Consider the following 20,911-nt stretch of genomic DNA (forward strand, 5'->3'; position numbering starts at 1 on the left):
GTATATCGGTAAGAGTGATGTGAGAAGCAAGTGTAAATATGCCAGGGGGGACATCAGTCTATAAGTGCCTGCAAGGGAGAAGATAAGCACGGCTGTGGCAATGAGCTGTGCGCGCTGAAGACCGATGCAAAATGTGCACAGAATTGACACTGTGCCAACGTCACGTGTGCCAACAATGAAACATGACTCAGTATACTGTGTACACACTGAAGTGGTCATGGTGGTTGAAGCAACACTTTTAATCAATTATAAAACATATTTTTAACATTACAGCATAGTGAAACAAACAACTACTATGATTAAAAAGGTGGGCAAATAAACTAACTTTATACCTTATAACTTTAATAACACGCTATGTGCAGATTAGTGTAACAAAACAAAATGGAGTCATCTTAATTAAACTAAGAATTTATATTACATCACATTGAAATGTTTAAACATTGTCATTGGGTTGGATAGTTAAGCCGGATTATGAAGCAGTTTTGTAGTTGTGGTTTGTTAGCTTCATGGTAAATATGGTCAGCCATCAAACCAGACAAACACTGTGTGTGGACTTTACCTTTAGTGGCAAGATAACTAAACTCACAGGGGTATACTTATCTTCAGCACTTGTATATATTAGATATGGGCCAAAAATAATTAACATTAAAATGAAATCTCTTAAAAATAATTAGCATAATAAGAGCTGTTTAAGGCTTGCAGGTTCTGGTCAGCAGTCCGCTGCTGTATTGTTTTGTAAAAGGCCCTCTTTACAGGTATCCCTGACACTTTTTAAGAAGGCCATGGCAAGAGACCCACCCGTTCCCCTCTCTTGCATGTGCTGCCCTCCACTTCCTGCTGTTAGTTCTTTCTTCCGAGCTCGGGCTCCTGCAGAGGTCACATATTTTGAGACAATGCGGATGTGGAGGGAGCGAACTTCTGTAAGAGTAGTAACGCAAAGATTAAAGGCCGAGGTAAGGTCCAGGTCACCAGATCGCTGTACGTACTCCGGAAGTTTAGGAACACCTTTAACCCATTCAATGAAACTATTGTGCGCAGGAGGCATGTACTGACGCATTTTCAAGAGAAAATTTGCTGCAGAAGGAAGAGCGAAAGAGTGAGTAGCTGAAGTTTCACTTTTCAGAAATTTCCTTACACATACATTCACAAAGAATAGCACTTCTAAATCTCCTTTTATTTCCAAAGATAACCTCAATTTTCCAATATATTTTACTGGCAGTTTATCGATTCCTGATAAGCCTTTCATTGATTTGGATTGATTAAATTACTGTTAAAGGATTATAAGGAACCAAAATCAATACCTATCCTTTATACTGGAAATATTGGATGATTAATTCCATTTTATCGGGGACATAATGCCTGTTAAATAGCTGTATCAGATTCAACTAACCGTTGTTGATACTTTAAACTAGCATTAGCTGCCAGACCAAAGGAGACAAAATTAAGGTTGGGGGAAGGAAATAAGTTTGGGAGACAAAATAAATGGGGGAGTTGGAAGAACACACAATGAAGGGTATCTTCAAATTGAATGGGGTGGAAATATAAAGTCACACACCCCATAAAAAGACCATATTGCTTAACATTATACTCTTGAAACCATGGCTGACCATCTGTCTTCCCCCATTCCCATACAATTAGGCAACCAACCAGATCTACATGGATATCCTTTTTTATGATGCATATGTAATACAGATTATGTATGCTTGTACATGCCTATCTGTGACGGTCTATGCCTGTCTGGGTTTGCGTGTCTGTACCTGTGGGAGCTTTTGCATGTCAGTGTCTGTCGGTATGTGTAAGTAACTGTGAGTGTGCCATGAGGTGTGTTATGGGTATGTAGTTGGTGGATGGTTGGGGTTTGAGGAGGGGGTCAGGTGTGAGGCTTTAAGAAGGTTCAAATTATTTTTTGGCTTAAGCCCAAGGTGCTGTTTTTTGTTTTTTTAACCCTAGCGACGCCTCTGCTTCAGTCGCAAACATAAGGATCCCGTTTTCTCCCTCCCCAGAAGAACAATATCTTAGAAAAAGCATAGGGAACATTCAACACTCCAGATGTTGTGGTCTACATCTCCCATGAAGTTTTTACAGCTATAATTCTGACAGAGCAGAGTCAGATGTAGTTCACAACATCTGGAGTGTTGACAGTGGCCTATCCCTGTCCTAGAATGTAGTATCTCCATAGTTCCAGTCGCTCTGTCTCCTGGAAAAAGATGCATCTCTATTCTTGCTGAGTGACACATAATGCTTGACTTCCATTTACTGCCATGGCTGCAGTGTCATGATGGAGTTCTTCTCCTGGTGCTAGTTTGGACACCATATTAGAAAGAAACCCACTTCTACGACTAATTTCTCATATAAAAACAGGGTGTCCATTACCTGCATTGAGACCCACAACCATTGGCCCCTTTCTTGAACTTTTATCATTCCACAGTATGTCATGTAGCCACATCAACACAGATAGACTCAATACATGTTTGCATTAGCAATACAAATTCCATCTGTATTTGGACAGTTTTCATAGGCTGAGTATGTCAGCTGATACTTGGCCAATGAATACCATCCAAACTAGAAAATAATTGAAATTTTAACCTCCACTTTGACAACATGGATATGGTGTGTCTGCACTGCAAGTGCCAAGGGGATCATCTTTTTGTGTCAAAACGTTGACAAATAAACACAAAACGACACCAGGCACATGATGACACTATAACCTCTACAATGCTTCAAAGCAGTGCTTAGAGTACCACTTTACCACAATTCTGCAACGTTGAATACTTTTTACAGTGTACTTACATATTCTACTAAAACCCAATAGGGTATTTAAAAAGGGGGGGGGAATAATTGAACTTCTTGTATGCTATTGTGAACTGCAAGCAAAAGCATCTTGAAATCATTTAAACGTTTTTTTAAATTACTATGGAAAAATTGTGACTCACTCCTCAGTTCCGAATTACCCTATTTTTTGATATGTGTGGTGTTTTCAAGAATTAATGTTCATTTCACATATTTCCACATTTTGGTGGGTTTAGATATTTGACCAGCCCATTCTATAACTTTAGTATATTTGTTTTTCACAAGTTCTTAGGCAGACGTGCTTATTTTGCTTTGGATCAAATTCTTGCTTTATGACCTGGCTGAACTACAGCTTCAGTTCACAGACAGTCAGTCAACTTGACATTCTTCTGTAGAAATCTCTGTATTTGAAAGAAAATTATTTGGAATTAAGAAGACTAAAATGCATCTGCATATGGTGCTCTATCCGTATTGTCCAAACAATGCATTTATCGGGACAGATCCAGTAGGTTCCCATTGCATTTTTTATGAAAAGACGTATGTACAGTTCAGGCTGTATATCCTTGAAAAATGCATGGGTCTGTAAGGAGCAAGCTATATTTTAGGACATATGAATACATCCATTAGGATCCCCTTGTGTTTTTAAGAAATAATAATGGATCTTCTTATCTTCTTATCTTGATCTGGATCCATCAAGATTCAGCATGATTTTCTTTAAAATGTGTTAGATCTGGTAGAATCCAGCTATATTCCTCAAGAATATGTATGCAGATGTTAAGATCCTATTGTGTTTTAGGAAACAAGACTGGACCTAGCTGTTTTTGTTTGAAAGATGCATGCATCTATATTCTGCTACATATATCGGGACCTGGTAGGATCACATCAGACTATTTACGAAACAAGACTGGATCCTGCTTTAGGTCTTTCAAAAAGTAATGGAATTGGGATAATTTGGCTTTTACCCAGAGGCAGTTTGGCTGCTAACAGCTGAACTGCTCAGTGGCTTGACAATATATTAAGCTCCTGGCAATGGGCTTCCTTGAATCCAGGAGAATTCTTGAGGTTCTAACCAGGAAAAAAAAATTATAGGTTGTCATTTTTGCCTATTATTGTCGGTAGAGTTTTTGCTTACTTCATGCTATATCATGAAATAAGCTTTTTATATTGATTTATAATAAAAAGGAAGGGGATGATTAAATCATTATTTCTACAGGTATCAGCACACTAGGTATAGTCAAAATACAATTAAGGGTGTACAATTCATATATATATATATTTTTTTTTTTTACTGGAATCTTTACCAATTGTTTTATTTTTGTGTGTGCATAATGTTACTCCAAAAGGTTCTTCTCCATTTGCCTTTACTGGGTGTATAAATAGTAAACATCTGGTGACAAACAATTTGAAGTCGGATTATCATAAATAACTATAAACATACTTGTATACATTATGCCCAGTTGTATCTTGGCCATATTTTCCTGGTCATCCAAGACTGAGAATTCATATGCCGCCAAAGGAAACCAATTAACTGTTCAGATATGGGATCTTAGTTCCCCATTGATTAATTGATTCCACAGAGAAGCGTATGAATTTGACATACTGCCAGACATCCTGTTAGCATCCCCCCTCCCCCATCAGCATGCTGGACCTAAGACTGTCTAGGAAAACATGGCTGAGATGACAAATCTATCATTAGGGCTAATTAATTTGCTGTGTGCCAACTAAAGACTCTACTTTGTGCTGATAAAATAAAAGGTCACTACTACATTAATAATATAATACAAGACTTGTTGGTCACTGGATTACAGTAAAGAACACACTCTCATTTCCACTTTACCAGCTTTCCCTTCCAACTTACAGCTCTCAGGTTGGTGATGGATTCCAAACAGTTCATCATAAACATGGAACACGGAGCTCTGTGCCGCACTACCACCTGAGAAGAACAGTGGATCATCAGATGCTCCCTCATAGATCAGACCATCTGGCATGGATGGGTTGTCCTTCCACCTGAATAAGAATTAATGGGAGTCTTAGATCTGTCCCGTTAAGTTTATGAAAGCCCCCTAGGTGTTGTACTGACATATCCATACTGCTGCTCAATGTAAACTAAGCAATGAAAAGTCAACAATCCTACACTATAACAAAACACAAGAGCAATTATTACCTGTACACACAGTAACACAAATTGGGTCATTTTAACTAACTGAGTCAAACTGCCCTTCATGCTCCCAACCAAGATAACACACATTACAGTTATAAAATTATTCTTAGTGTCCAAAGAATAAGATGGAAGAAGAATTTCACATTTAGGTTATGTTACCAAATAGAACAGTATTTTCACTCTGTGATGTACTTATAGTAACTCTAATCTGCTCGACATGTAGCCCTTATCTTACAGTGTTTTTTTATTTTTAATAAAGTGAGAATTCAATGTGAATTCAAAGTGAATTTCAAATATAAGGCCAGAGTTGCCAAACTGAAAACATAGCGGTCTTAAATAATTTTTCCAGTTTGGCTAATTTAACCTTCAATATGAAATTCCCTTTGAAGTCTCACTTTAGTGAATAATCCGGTCAATAAGCTCAGGGCCCACTGATCATTTGCCTTCTGGCACTAACAGGTTAATCACTGAAGTGAGAATTTTCAAGAATTCAAACTAAATTTAAAAGTGAATTTAAAAGGCAAAAATGAGCCAAAGCCAAACACTTTGAATTCCCAACAATATTTACAAAAGTCCTAAAGCCTCATTAAAGTTGATTCCTAATCTATGTGCAGGGGCTTGTCCCTCCATTTACCAATATATAGGAGAAAGTATGGTATATCTACATGAAAGACAGTTCTACAACATAATAATGCCGTACCATAATTTTTCAAAAATGTCTGGGAAGCATGGATGCCAGTATATCCAGATACACCATATTGCCAATTTTCAGATGCTGCCTCAGTTACCTGTTCTAATGAGCACTGCCTGCCAGGGTTTGGCTTTGGATTGCAATTTTTGTTTGTGTCATTTTATGCATGTCTTATTCACATTTTGTTAACACAGACATTTAAAATAAATGTACATGAATGTAGTTTGTGGTCTGGGACATGTTTATTCCAGCTAGTAAGAATTATTGTGTTGGGGTAACAAAAAGTGCTACGGTCTTGGTGGTATTACTTATTTTCAGACAATGCTTGATAATCGTTGGTTGTTAGAGGGGTTACACAGCTGTGGACTCCCAAAGGAAATGCTTCATTTCAGTACATTTTATAAAAATAAATCCTATTTCCTGGGGGAAGAGAGAGAGCTAAAATTATCCTTGAAAACAAAGTGTGAGATAGTTATTAAGGAATGAATATAGATGGCCACAGAACAAGAGTGTGTGAGAAAGGGAAATGCAGTAAGAGAAATGGTGGTGAAGACCGGAATAGGGGCACCAGAGAGAGGGGACAAAGAAAAAAGATTGCACAATTTACCGGGGTTCATATAGACAAGGAGATCATGTAGGAACACTTTACAGCTTGTTCACTTTACTGATGGTAATTAACATTATTTCTTCCTGAGTACCAAACAGTGATCATAAATATTTATTCTTAGAATAGTATATATAGGTGGGTATCTACAATGGGGCTGCAAGATATTCTACACACTCTATTGTTTCCCTCTTGCTCTTAATGACTTGCATTATACAGAGTTGTGGATGCGGATACTTGGGTTACATGGAATGCTTCAAATGCAAACACCTCAGTAAGTACATATGTAGCCAGTGATATAACTTACATTAGGGTTGGCCTTATATTAGCGGCATGGGATCAGGAGAGATAACATCAGTTTCAATAATGCAGGTTGATCCACAGTTATTAAAATTAAGGATGCCCAAGAATACATGACCGAGAGAGGTCCTCAATGCCCAAAGCCAAGTGATCTATATTCCTGGGAACATTGCAATCTAATGTAATCTAAATCTTGACTAGAAGGTTCAGTTCACACTCACCCTGAGAGGAAGATACGGATTTTGTTGTAATATACATCGGAATCCACATAATCTATGGAAAAGCATAATGTGAGTATGTGTGGATTGATACAGGGGTTGATAGGCGGTTAATCAGAGAGAAAGGGATTGGAAAAACAAATCTATATTGCAAAACAAATTAAGCAACAGATCAGAGACTGAGTGGAGAGAGATTGAGAGACAGTTTGTAGACGTTCACCACAATACTGACCATACATAAGCTGCAGAGCTTCACCCATCTTGTCAATGGATTGAGCCATGTCCCTCATGGCCTGCAGAAGTGTCTGTCTGTCCTCACACAGCAGTGCCTTTACTGCCTGAATCACAGCCTGCAACATAACAAACACCATGTACGCTAGATAAAGATCACCCCAACACTCACTTCTAAGCAGAACACAGGGACAAAATGAACAGTCCATCACGTCCTCCCTTTGCACAAGCTGGTCACCGTTGGCCATGATATGAATGGGAATAATGGGCCTTCAGAGGCCCATCGTGAAAGCTCCCAAGGTGAACAAGTAGAAGCAGTAATAGAAAGCGGGGGATATCTGGTCATTAAAATCAGGTTGCCCATAATTGCAAATTTAACATCACTGTCAGATCTACACAATTTACAGATTGCAATGGATGAATAAATTAGGTAATATTCACACGGACTTGATAATCTGCACTTACACTAGTAAGCCCTCCCTTCCAACCGAAAAGCTACGCAGAGCATGTAGTAGCAGGGCAGGGTCAGAAATTTCAGTATTCCTCTGTATTTCGTGACTGGAGCAACACGCACTCAGATTCATAATAAGTTGCCAACACATAAATATGCCAAAGTTAAAACTAAATAAAGAAAAGCCTAGGTACATCTCTGTGGTATACAGAACCATTAAACTTACTGGCTTTGCTTGTTCAGCTTTCCCTGGTCATTACTATTTTTTAATAAAAGGACAGCTTGAGGAGGAGAGAGTTATTGCTGTTTAGAACTAAACCATCCTGCTAGATCCTGCGTTTCTTCCATCTGATGCTAGTCTACCACTAGATAGTTTGCAAGCATTGTTCAGACCAGTTGGTGGAAATAGTCAGTAGCATTCTCCAAATTCAACCAGTTACAGGCCCAGTACGGCTTTGGTGCATCCATTTTGTCATTGGCCTATGATATAGTCAAACTTTTAGGTAACATCACAGGTAAGCAGGTGTGTTGACAATAATAATTTAAAAAAAATTATATATATACATATATATATATATATATATATATATATAATTTTTTTTAAAGTGTTCCAATAGAGAATTAATTAGTTAAATGATCTGCCAAAGGATTCCAGGTAACAAGACTGTCTGGTCACTATGGATCTGTAGTAAAATTGGAATATTGTTATAATAGAATGTTTTGCAGGTTTAATGGCATCTACACACCTTAACCCCGGGGATTGCAGCCACCTCTACTAGCAGAGTAACCAGAACAAATCCTTGCAGGCTCTCACCTCCTGGGAGTGATACAATGGTTGACAGGTTCCTGCAGGGTGAGACAGTCAGTGTCAAACAGTGCTTTGAGATCAACATAGCATATTTCCCCATTTATCCATCACTGCCAGAAGCGTACCGAAGAGAACTGTCAATCATACAGGAACTGTGCATCACGTGAAACCATCATTAGTCACATATTGTCAATGACCACTTCAGAACAATATTAGCATTAAAATGCAATACGTGTTTCACTTACTCTATAGTCATAGTTCTGTGAAGATTCCCATATGCAAAAAAAGGAGGAATAAACAATTAGTGTATAAGTCCTGCATTCCACTAGAAAACAAAAATAACAAGCTCAGTGGCTATTAATATAGAGATGGTATGTTGAAGTTATAAGGCATACTAAAAAAGCCAAGTCTGTAACACAGAATATAACTGGACTTATAGAAAATGTGACAAACAAAAAGGAAAAAGTATGATTTAGCCAGATAGATTTATGCCGTGTACGTGGGAATGTGATAACCCATAATAACCGTGCATACGATAATCTTACCCAAGGGGGTCTTTCTGTTTCCAGTTGGCCAACACAAAGTCAGAATGAACCATAATTAACGGCAGACCAAGGACTTTTGATATCTGGTAATACGGCACAGCCAGAGCTTGTGGTAACACCTGACGGAGCAGAGACATGGTCATCAGGGGACACAAGCAGTGTTACCCACTAACGGGAAAATTCAAATCAAATTATAATTTTAAGCACAAAGTAGCTGAACAAGTCATTTTTTCCGGTTCAACCAGTTTGACCTTAAATTTAAATTTACAGTAAATTCTCACTTTAGTCAATAGCCCTGCTGGTTGAGGCACAGAGGAGAACAAAGACACTAGCAGAGCTATATATAAAAAAGGGGGATATTAATTCAATAAGTTTTATATCTAGTCAAGATTATAGTGGAAATACAGTCATTTTAATACTAAAACTCCTTAGCTGCGGCAAAGCTCCAACTTGCTGGACTTTGAGCGAATGCCAGTCACATAGAGAGCAAATTATTCCTAGAGCAGGTACTATATTTCTAGTTACAGGAAGTATTCTCCTTGCATGGGTGGAGGGGCGATTCTGGGAAAGTGGTCTATAATGGGATTGGGGTTATAAAGTGATGTTTTCAGTCATACGTTCCAAAAGTGCGTTATGTGTCTGCAATAAATCTATAAATCAGCTTGTTCACTGCTACTACTGGTAATCACAAATAGTCATCGATAGGTCGAGAAGCCACCAAACCCTTATTAGTAATGCTATAGGGACCCATCATCAGCCATCAACCCTCTTTGGGGAGTTAAAGGGAGGGTATCTTTCTGTGACTAGCCCTCTTGAAGTGGCACGTATGTTTACCTTAATTGCCCCTTGCTCACCGTCCTGCCATACATATCCCATAACAATGTGGCTGAGCAACACACGGGCAAGGACCATCTCCCGTTTATCTGTAAGGTGCTCTAAACCCAGCTGCGGCATCTATATGCATTGAAAAAATGAAAGAGGCACTGGTTAGTATAATTATAACAAAATGTAAAAACCTCAGATCAACAACAAATATAAATGTGAACTAAAAGCAGTGGGATTTCGTACAAGATTCTAAACTATGCAGGAGACAGTGACAAGGCCTTCACTCAAATCCCTCTGTCTTTTTTCAGTTCTAATGTCCCTCTCTTCTAGGAGCTTCATATTTGTTGGTCTGAGTGTGTTTAGAAATCAGTCTTTGTAAATGAGAGATTATTCTTTTTCTAAATTAGATTTTTATTGCAAAAATTGTTACTAGGAAGTCACCTAAACAAAATCTCTGTAAATCAGAAGGGGTACTACACTAATGACACGGCATTAGATTAAGGTACAAAATGCTTCCAAACCTAGAGGTGGTGAACCACCACCAATTATCCAGAGAATGTAAAGAGGGTCCAAAACACACAAAGTATCTGAAAGTGCAGACTAATAAAAGCAGTGATGGCGGATACTTATGTGCCTGGGCCTCTTAAATTCGCTAAATTAAACTCAGAACAGTCATGCTTCCAATATTTATGAATAGAGATGTCGCGAACATAAAATTTTCCGTTCGCGAACAGCGAACACGAACTTCCGCAAATGTTCACGAACGGGCGAACCGCCATAGACTTCAATAGGCAGGCGAATTTTAAAACCCACAGGGACTTTTTCTGGCCACAATAGTGATGGAAAAGTTGTTTCAAGGGGATTAACACCTGGACTGTGGCATGCCGGAAGGGGGATCCATGGCAAAACTCCCATGGAAAATTATATAGTTGATGCAGAGTCTGGTTTTAATCCATAAAGGGCATAAATCACCTAACATTCCTAAATTGTTTGGAATAACGTGCTTTAAAACATCAGGTATGATATTGTATTGATCAGGTAGTGTAAGGGTTACGCCCGCTTCACAGTGACATACCAAACGGATATACCGAGGATTAATATAGTTTTCAGACACATCACTGCTACTTGGAAAGACTAATTACGATAGTTACATTGAGGTCTCTGACGACTATTAAGCATATTATTGCTACCTATATGGACTGATTGCGGCATTTATTACCAAATTGCCAGAATATTGTCCATTCTGAACGAATTATCCAGTATCTATCACTGACAGTGACGTGTTCTCTGTCTGTAACTGCTAATTCAGCTAAGTACAGGCAGAGGCCGGCCATATCAAATCAGCGATCTTTTAATCTTTCGTTATCCCAACCTAGCGATCAGACTATTCCTCTTTCATCCTCTGCGGTCATATCACCCACTAAGTAACTAGTGTTACAGATTTACTAATTTATTAGGGTTGCAGACTTTCTGATTAACTTTGTAATCCATCAGCTTAGTATTGCTACCTGACAAGACAGACTGTGTAATCAACTGTCCAGCTCGCAGATTGGTGCTCTGCTCTCTAGTCTGCAATATTACTGACAGTTACTTATTTTTTATACTGGTGGGCTAGACGTCCTGTATCTGTATCACAGATTCGTCTAGTATGTAATTTTAACTCACAATTTTGGGTGCTTATTTCACAGCACACACGTATATTTTGTTTAATAAAACTTTATTATTTTGTCTGTTCATCTGAATAAGGATTGGTCTTTCTGGCCTAGAATAAGTCCATTGGCTATTTTGATATCCCATTTATGCATACACTCTGCATTATACATTAGATACATCATTTCTTGTTGTTCTTATTTTCTACCCTGGGGTTACCCCCCACTTTCGTGTGTATCTAATGCGGCTCTACTAGTTCGTTTCTTTTTTCAGCACAACCGCAAACTCCCCATTTGCACAAGGTTGGATACCAAGCTAGCCATGTCCCGTTCCTTGTCCTCACTGATGTCATTGAAGGTCTCTTCCTTCACCCAGCCACGTACAACACCAAGGGTCCCCGAAAGGTGACAAGTCCCCTGTATTTTTTTTAAAATGTACACTACTGTTACACCAGATATGAGTTGCATTGGTGTGACACTGTGCCCTGGCAGGCCCTGAAACGCACACGTGTGAAGGAAACTGACTGCTATTATTTCACAGTCAAATTTCTAGTTTTTTTTTTTTAATGTACATTACTGTTACACCAGATATGAGTTGCACTGGTGTGACACTGTGCCCTGGCAGGCCCTGAAACGCACACGTGTGAAGGAAACGTACTGCTATTATATTGCAGTAAAAAAAGTTTTTTTGTTTTTTTTTTAAATGCAAGCTATTGTGACACCAGATATGAGTGGTGGCACTGGGCAAGTGGGCACAATATACGCTGTGAGCCTGACACATGCTGGCAGGCAGGCAACTGCAATTAGATTACACAGGGAAAAAAAAAGCAGACTGATGTTCTAGCCCTAAAAAGGGCTTTTTGCGGTGCTGTCCTTACAGCAGAGATCAGATGAGTCCTTCAGGAATGTAGTGGACACTGAATACACTAGCCTAGCTATCGATTTCCCTATTAAATCAGCAGCAGCTACACTGTCCCTCCTCTCACTAAGAATGCAGCTTCCTGGGGTGGGGCCTAGCTGTCATGGAGGAAGGACGCACTTCGTGTGAGCTCCCTCAATATCTCACTTTAAGCAGCGATCAACAAGCGAATTTCACCCCAGAAGGGGATGACCCAGCAATGTTGCTCCTACCTGACCGACCCGACATGCTTAATAGCGGTCAGCAACTCGACAGAGTCTTACTTACCTCCGCGTGGCAAGTGTGGCCTGGTGCTCACCGGGCGGGTGAGGTGGCCGATCTCCCGATCCCCGGATGCCCAGGAGCAGCTTCTTCCCGGCAGGAGCTCTGTTAACCCCCGCCCCCCCCCCCCAGACCGGTGGGGGTTATCCCGGTCCACCCCTGAGAGGCTGTCTGGAGCTAATGGACGCACAGAGCACAGCCGCCCAGGCTGACATACTCATCTGCGAATCTCCCAATATGGCGGCAGCCGCGTGTCCTCCTGGTACCAGCAAAGCATGGCAGGATATTGAGTCTAAGCTGGACAGACTCTTTAATCAATTTTGGAAGCAAATAACAAGCAGGAAGCCCCAACAAGCTCCACCCCAGCTCCAACAAGCTCCACCACAGCTAAGCGAAGCAGTCCCCATTAAAATCCACCAACGCAAAAGGCGTCGAAGACGGGACCGGAGGCACAAACAGAAATGCAGAGCCTGCCCAACGTCAAGCACTCGCCTCCACCTTAAGCCACCACAATCCCGCACCGGACATGAAGCACCACCGGGACAGATCCGACCACCCGACAAAACAAGCTTCCACCACCTCAAGCCGCGAACCCGGCACTCAGCCAGAGACTTGCCTCTGTTGTTCCAGGTATCAGGGACTCCCAGGGTCTGCACCTGGCGCCCAGAAGGGATCGGATGAGCACAAGCAGTAAACAGCAGCCTGCCAAGCATGTCCCACTATAGCCGATCCTCCACACCATGCCTTTGATCACATGAACTGCTCTCTGTACATTAACTAATCATAAAGTAGCAAGCGTTTAAACATGTCATTATTTCACCTCCTAAAGAGTTTATTGTCGTAGTTCCTTACATGCCTTTACCTTAACCGTTCATGTATTATGTTATTCACTAGTCTCATCTAATGGGGCGACTCACACTTGATTTATAACTAGTGGTGGAGCTGCTGATATAAATACACAGTTGATAACGTGCAAGCTACACCCTAAACATGACAGCCATCTTTCACAACAATGTACTGCTATATACTCATACCCTCAGTGCAACTAGCCATGATATACGCATGTTCAGCCTAGCATGCTCAAATATAACACACAAAAAAACAAAAAGAATGCAGCTTCAGAATGAATCTAAAATGGTTGTTGTCCAGTAGGTGGGAGGGTCTGGGAGGGAGGGTCTGCTGCTGATTGGCTGGAATGTGTCTGCTGACTGTGAAGTACAGGGTCAAAGTTTACTCAATGATGACGAATAGGGGAGGGCCCGAACATCGCATATGTTCGCCAGGAACTATTCGCCAGCGAACCGTTCGGGACATCACTATTTATGAAATCTTAGGAGGTATTGAATTGGTTTAAAATGGAGTCTGGATTTATCTCCCATCCAAGGATAGTTGTTAGAATCCCAGCATTGTATAGTGCATAATATGAAAGACGGTTTTAAAGATATTTGGGTATCAAAGTTGGTTTTTGCCTGGTATAGCTAATCTGTTTTAATTCTGGATTTATTTACACAACTTCCTAGTGATTTCCTGCATAGTTATTAAGCCTTGAACTAGTAAATGGTTAAAGCTACAAAGTGAAGAAAATTAGGACTAAACCTTTTTCTTTGTAAAGAATAGCAAGTGAAGAACAATCATAAAGCTATATAGAAGTAATTTGCTAGTGGTTCTCTACTGCACTCTAGTGTTCAAAGATAGAACTGCAGTCTTCTAGATATTCGGCTTATGGCTGCAAAATTAGAGATAGCAACTACCTTCAGTCTACTATAATCTGAAGGTGACCTCATCTGGGAAACTACATCATAAAATTATCAGACTTTTATTTGCATACTGTGAGGAAAGTTTAGGGGGTTACTTTAATTAATTTGCCTCTTTAATGCATCCTGTAACAGTCTTTAAAATAGCCTACTCACCTGCATCACTTCTTTCCGTAGCTTTTTTGTTTCAATCAGGAGAGTTAAATTCTCTGCAATGTCCATCCAAGGTTTGTAGTATTGGGGAAGCTTGTCCTATATAGAAAAAGTCTGTGAGAATTATTTATTGATCTGAACATCCAGGAGGATTATCATCTGAAATAAGACAATCCCACAAGGAAGTGCATACCACACAGATATTGTATCAGAAGGGAACAGTGTTACTGCTGGCATTCGAGCAGTTTATTATTCGCTGGTGGAATTCGCAAATACTTGAGATTTCATTGAGTTGTGTTTTAAAACAATTAGGGTGTGTAGGTAGGTGGACTGGCACTGCAGATGGTTGCAAACCATATTTTCTAGGATAGTAAACACTAAATGCTGACTTGGCATCTTGGAAAATGTAGCTACAAGCTATACATTATTGTTCAATGTTTATTAAGTTTTCAATGCATTTTCCTTTATCTTTTTAGTCACTATTTGATCAAAATATGGTTGTATCCACAGAAACTCAGCCTGGAGCTACATGATATAACCCAACTGCCACACATAGAGTTTAAAGTGTCACACTAGATCCTTAACCCCTTAAGGACACATGATGGAAATATTCCGTCACGATTCCCTTTTATTCCAGAAGTTGTGTCCTTAAGGGGTTAAATAAGTTTAGCTTGCTAAAAAGCTTTGTGTGTGAAGAATGTGTTCTTTTTTTCCCCATTTTGCAAAAAGTGCAGATTTCAATAGAAATCGACACTTTTATAAATTAACCTAGTTACACACCCTTGGCTTTCAAACAGACAACAGGTAATGTTACTTCCTGGTTTGGTTAGCTCAATACAGCTGACCTCAAGAGGCAGCAATTGCCCAGAGCACCTGACTTACAAAGACTTCTCATTGAGCTGTACCGAGACGTCTGATGGGACGGCCACAGAAAGTCTGGGCGGGGCTAGAAGGGGAGAGCTTGCAACGGTCTCCAAAAAAAAAAATGCAGTTTTTGCAAACCGTTTTTATATATAGCTCCAAATGAAAAAATACACAATTAAATGCATGCACGTTTTCATTTGGGGTATATCTACTAAACAATGATTTTTATTTATTTTGTGTTTGGGCAGTGGAGTGTCCCTTTAAGTTGTCCTTTTACTCTTTCACGCAGTTCTTTTTCCTGCCCTCTGACTCAATGAAAGTTCCACTCATCACTAGCAATTATAAACCAATTGCAGTCATTTTGTGGCTTACATCAGTCCCTCCCCACCCCCCTCTCTACTTCATGTTTTCCCTGTTGGGATGCAGGATTTGTCAAGAGGAGTTGATGTTTGCAGTAGAAGAACCCGCTGAGAGATCGCGGAGTGGACCCGGTCAGAAGTTATGTATGTTTGGCAGGTTAATATGGAAGACATCCAATAATTTTTAAATCAATTTCCCCATAGTCTGATACATTGATTTAGTGAACTGGACTATGTGCAGCTTTTGACACCGCCACGCTCTGCTCTTTTCTGGTGAGAGAGCTCATTATGTCTGGTGTTTGGGTGCCAAATGGAAACTTGGACGAAAATAGCACTCGTGTGGGCTGCCTGATTTACAGTTCTGATCGACAGGCTTAGCATTTCAACAATTTTTACAAATCACTGCAGTTCCAAGCCACTCTGTACCATCACCTTTGCAATTATGGAAAATTGTGATGATGCGTAAAGGATGTGTGGTGTGCCAGACATGCCATTATATAAAGAGATTTGCCCTGGTTCTTAAGAGGTTAATGATTATTCTATTTTCTTTATGAAGTTTGGCCTTGCTTTGTGCAGTGTCATAAAGAGTAAAGTCCTGTACCATCCCACTGACCTGTAAGTGTGTTTGTACAACTTGAGCAAAGTCTCTAGTTTTACAGATAGACAACAGGAAACACAAAGTCTCAATACATTGTCATTGTGCAGCGCCATCTAAGGGTTGTAGAATATATTGTTCTTTCAGGGCTCTCTCTACTAGTGGGAATTGTTAGGAATTCCAAGGGAATTAAAACAGGGTTATGCACTGAAAAGTAGAGATTGCTGGGAATTCAAAGTGAATTTTAAAGTTTAGGGAATAATATTTGTATTACAAACATTTTCCAAGTCAATTCTGTTTCCAGTCTGGCTGTTTTGAATTCACGTTGAATTCTCACTTTAATGAATCATCCTGAAAGTTTTAGGCCCAAATGGCTGAACTGAAACCACAAGTGACTTAGAGAATTTAATCTGAACATGTATCGTGTCTATGTGTTGTATTGCATAAAGATTGTATGTGCACACAAAGTTTAAAGAGGCCTATAAAATCCCGCCTCCCAACTGTTCCGTTTTTGGTTGGATAGTACTGATTTCTGGGTCGTGTTCCGCTGTCCCAATTTTCCATGGATGCGAGACACCAGTGAATGCCCACGTGTAACATAGTGCGAGTGCATTATTAGATGCAGAAGGTACTAGGACCATGCAGTGAGCATTTCTGAAGCAATCTCTGCTACGTTGGGGGCTGGCCAAGAGGCGGTCTGTGAGCCTTGCGTACTTGACACCAGGCTCCCATGCTCCTTCCGTGGGATGACCCGCCTACTTTCCATGCGCCCCTGTCCCGTTCCGACATGTAAAAATGGTCAGACCTTGTGCTAAAACATATTCCAGAGGAAATGTTTGAGAGATGTTATTTCATTTAACATTGTCCTACATGGCAGGGAGTTATCTGGCCTGTATAGCTGCAAGCGCCAAGTTAATTGCATTTAACATCACTGCAATATCCGTGTGGGTGCACCAAGATGGCAAGCTACCTTTCAGAGGGACCAGTCAGGGTTGCATATATGCAGCTCTCAGCCAAGGAATAATGTCCAAAAGTTGGTATGGTAATGTGGAACTATGGCCTTTTGCTTTAGCCTCACTGTGCAGACCACATGGACTGGAAATACCCAACAGATCCATTTGTTAACAGCTTACACGGTTATGGTGCCATTGGATACAATAGTTATGGGGTTTAGAGAGTCCCTTTAGTAACAACACCGTCACCATTTTCCCTGTACTTACAGTTAGTAGAACATGCAATTGGTTTTCATAAAATAAACTAGTTCATAAAGGGGAAAAAAAGATCCTCTACCTTGCTTTGAAGTTTGAAGTCAACTATCAGCATATTTTGTTACTTCTGAAAATAGCATATTTCACGCAATTTAGCCACATTGTGTATTTGTTTGAAAGGAATAATTATAAAGGCAAATATTTACTCACTTTCCTTGTTCAGAGGGAATAATCATCTTTAGCCCTTTTTGATCAGAAGCACTGCTTACCTGCTAAGGCCATACATGTACATCATTACCTGCACTTCTTTAAAACACATAAGCAGTGTTTCTGACCAAAGTTTACTTAAAGATGGCCACCCACATAAAGCAAGTGTAGGTTTTAGATGTATTGAAATGGGTATTTACCTGCATGCATGACCAAATATTACACAAAGAATCTATAATACATGTAATCTATTAAAAAGAAGAAGAAGAACATACACAATACAGGGCTGCATTAAAACCAAGGCTATCTATTATAGTGTTTTTATATATTAAAAGGGAAATCTTACTAACATGTTTACATTTAAAACAAGCAAACAAGATAAAACACATGATATATATATATATATATATATATATATATTTGGAAATCCAGGCCAACTCCTTGGTTTTGCACCCCTCTCGGTCACAGATGCCTCATTTCAGAGCCTAATTTAACCTTTCCCTGTAGAGTCCCAAAAAGAAGATTTTTGCAAGTAAGTGGATTAATCTCATAAGAGCAGGCATTAGGCTGCCAGAGTGGGACCTGCCAAGAATGGGGTACATTGACGTTGTGGTATGTTTGTGAGGTGTTTTTAAATAAAATTATTACATTTTATAAGTCTTGAAATTGCTGTTTAGTGAATGAGTGAGTGCACTGGAATCTTGTATGTTGTAGGAATTGGCCCCAGCAGCACCATAATAATGTATGCAACCTAAAAGATAGAGGTAGACTCATTATAATGTTTTCATGGTTCATGGCATCAGTGTTCCTAAATTCAGTCCTGTAGTATATTATTTTTCCAACTACATCCATAGCAAAAAAAAAAAAAGAAAAAAAAGTTTGGTCACCTAAATGCACATTTAAAATATTTCACGTGTCCGTGAGTTCCCATTTTTAATTGTACAATTAAATTGATTTGTCAAATGCAGTATATTAATTCTACATTTTGCCAGATGTATTGATAAGAATCACACAAAAACATGGCAACCTGACAGACTTCTGTATAACACACAAATAGGGTGTTTTGTTGAAGTGTTGATCAATTCAAAGTGAATTTAAAATTTAGGCCAAATGAGAACACATACAACTATTATGGCTTCATTTTGAATTTCCAACAATTATTAGGATTAGTGAGTAATACTGAAAGTGCAACATATAATAAAATAAAAAAAGGTTTTAAACAATAAACTGAGTGTCCATTCTCTTACCAGAGGATTCTTGTGTATGAATCCATATTCCTCGGAAATGTTGTAATCTTCTACCTTAAAATTAGCAAGGTCCTGGCTATTCATCTTTCCCAAATACCAAGAGCTGCTCTCAGAACCAGTACCCTAATTTCTTTGCTCAAAATAGGAACTCTGTAAGCACAGCCTGGGAGATGATCAAATGGCAGAGACAGAGAGATAGGGCTATCTTAAATCTCCCACTGAATGAACTCTGTGTGTCAATATTAGTTTAAGTATCTAACAAGGGCACAGACCACAGGAAACACTACCTAACAGAATGAACAGAGAAGAGCAATTAGGTATATGCACGTACACCATAAAAATACCACATCTTGGAAGCTGGGCAGGGCCAGATTAAGAGCCCAGTGGGCCTGGTGCTGACAATTATGATGGGCCTAATTACAGAATCTATAAAAAAAAAAAAAATAGTGGAGCACTATATATATTGTGTCAGAAACATTCCATGCCTATATATATATATATATATATATATATATATATATATATATATATATATATATATATATATATAAACCACTTAGCTCAATGGTCTCTTTTGAGCAACTTCAATTAAGCGTATATCCCTTTAAACAAAGACATAAAGTGCAAATGTGTGATATCTTTTAAAACAGTTTAAAGTGCTTGAATTGCCAATTTAACACTCACAATTTCCAGAGCTATATGACCTATCTCTGGTATGTATTGCTTGTTGACAAAAAAATAAATATACAGGCACTCTTTTATCCGTATTGGTGCAAAGTATCAAGGTAGCCCATTAACCTCCTAATAATCGAATACAATAAATGATACTGCACTAAAAAAAATAAAGTAGAAAAATAGTGTTGTATTTAATTATTGATAATTAATCAATTTCATAGATATTTAAATATATACAAAAAGCGTGAAAAAATAATAAAATAATGTAAACCGCATGTATCCTATAGCAACCAATGTAATATCATGTAAAAAACAGAATCCTTACAAGAGTTGACTCATAAATGTATAGTAAACGTTATAGTGTCATGAAGAATTCCCAATCTGGAATATTGACCAATATTGACAAGAAAACATATACAATATATACAATAGTGGAAAAAATTGTGGAAAAAATAGGAAAATGAAAAAATAGAAAAAATGAAAAAATTCAAAAAATAAAAACGAAAAAATAAAAAAAGAAAATAAAAAATGTATATACAGTCACCAGTGTGTACACACTATTGTATATGGGTGGATCTCTTTGCTATTTCCAAACAATTTTTTTTCAAAATTAACGAAAGTTACATTGTAACACTGATAATCCCTGAATAACCCTTCACATGTATATATTTTTAAAAGAAGACAACCTAAACTTGGGGTATTTTGTGTCTTTTCATGCCAACATTTTACCACCAATCTATGCCAAATTAAAAAAAATAAAAATAATTGGTGATTTTTTTGACACAGCAATTTAGCAATTTAAGAATACATGTACAGAGAATTTTAAGGGTTACTGCCAAAAAACACCCCAATATGTGTTCAGCAACATCTCCTGAGTACAGTGATACCACCCATGTATAGGTGTGTCGGGTTCTCTCTGGGATAAAGGACCTTATTTGGAGGGTGCGCATTCCAGTTTTCCAACTTGGAATTTTCATAGCTGGTCATCATACACCCATGTCCTATTTGGGACATTTTTGAAGCCGGCCAATGTAATTTACCCCCATCAAACCAAATATTTTTGAAAAGTAGACAACCCAGGGTATTCAATATGGCATGTGTCCAGTCTTTTTTATTATCCATATAGTCATAAACACTGACCAAAGTTAGCATTTATATTTGTTTGTGTGTTAAAAATGCAAAAACAATTATGAATGCTAACTTTGGCCAGTGTTTGTGACTAAGTGGCTACTAAAAAAGACTGAACATACCCCATTTGCAATACCTTGGGTTGTCTTCTTTTGCAAATGGTATGCCATCATGAGGGTAATTCTCATTCCTGTTCTACCATACGCTCTCAAAGGCAACATAACAAATCTGGCAAATTTCAATGTGAAAAACGGCCTTACATTTGACC

General features: G+C 38.9%; 1 protein-coding gene across 2 annotated transcripts; it reads right to left on the reverse strand.

The window, feature by feature from the left end:
* Window positions 1-222: 222 nt before the first annotated feature.
* On the reverse strand, window positions 223-19,055 carry IDO2 (indoleamine 2,3-dioxygenase 2). 2 transcript variants are annotated; one of them, XM_063448512.1, is made up of 10 exons: window positions 18,841-19,055; window positions 14,364-14,459; window positions 9,634-9,753; window positions 8,800-8,918; window positions 8,500-8,514; window positions 8,193-8,292; window positions 6,997-7,114; window positions 6,768-6,819; window positions 4,649-4,797; window positions 223-1,074 (listed from the first exon to the last, which is right to left on the reverse strand). In XM_063448512.1, exons 1-10 carry the CDS (start codon window positions 18,922-18,924, stop codon window positions 710-712), a joined length of 1,218 nt encoding a protein of 405 aa, XP_063304582.1. In that variant the 5' UTR covers window positions 18,925-19,055; the 3' UTR covers window positions 223-709. The 2 variants fall into 2 exon arrangements, with proteins under 2 accessions (XP_063304582.1, XP_063304583.1); XM_063448513.1 differs by having other exon boundaries at window positions 14,364-14,474; window positions 18,841-18,926.
* Between the last annotated feature and the right edge of the window lie 1,856 nt (window positions 19,056-20,911).

Source organism: Pelobates fuscus, chromosome 3 (assembly GCF_036172605.1).
Source record: "Pelobates fuscus isolate aPelFus1 chromosome 3, aPelFus1.pri, whole genome shotgun sequence".
Classification (NCBI taxonomy): Eukaryota; Metazoa; Chordata; class Amphibia; order Anura; family Pelobatidae; genus Pelobates; species Pelobates fuscus.

Bases quoted from the DNA above. Each gene is read 5' to 3' on its own strand.
- IDO2 (XM_063448512.1), bottom strand. From the start codon at position 18,924: ATGAATAGCCAGGACCTTGCTAATTTTAAGGTAGAAGATTACAACATT. The intron at 6,820-6,996 runs GTCAGTATTGTG...GCTTTTCCATAG, and splicing joins AGCTCTGCAGCTTATGTATG to ATTATGTGGATTCCGATGTA. The intron at 1,075-4,648 runs GTAAGTTGGAAG...TTCCTTCTGCAG, and splicing joins CCATCACCAACCTGAGAGCT to CAAATTTTCTCTTGAAAATG.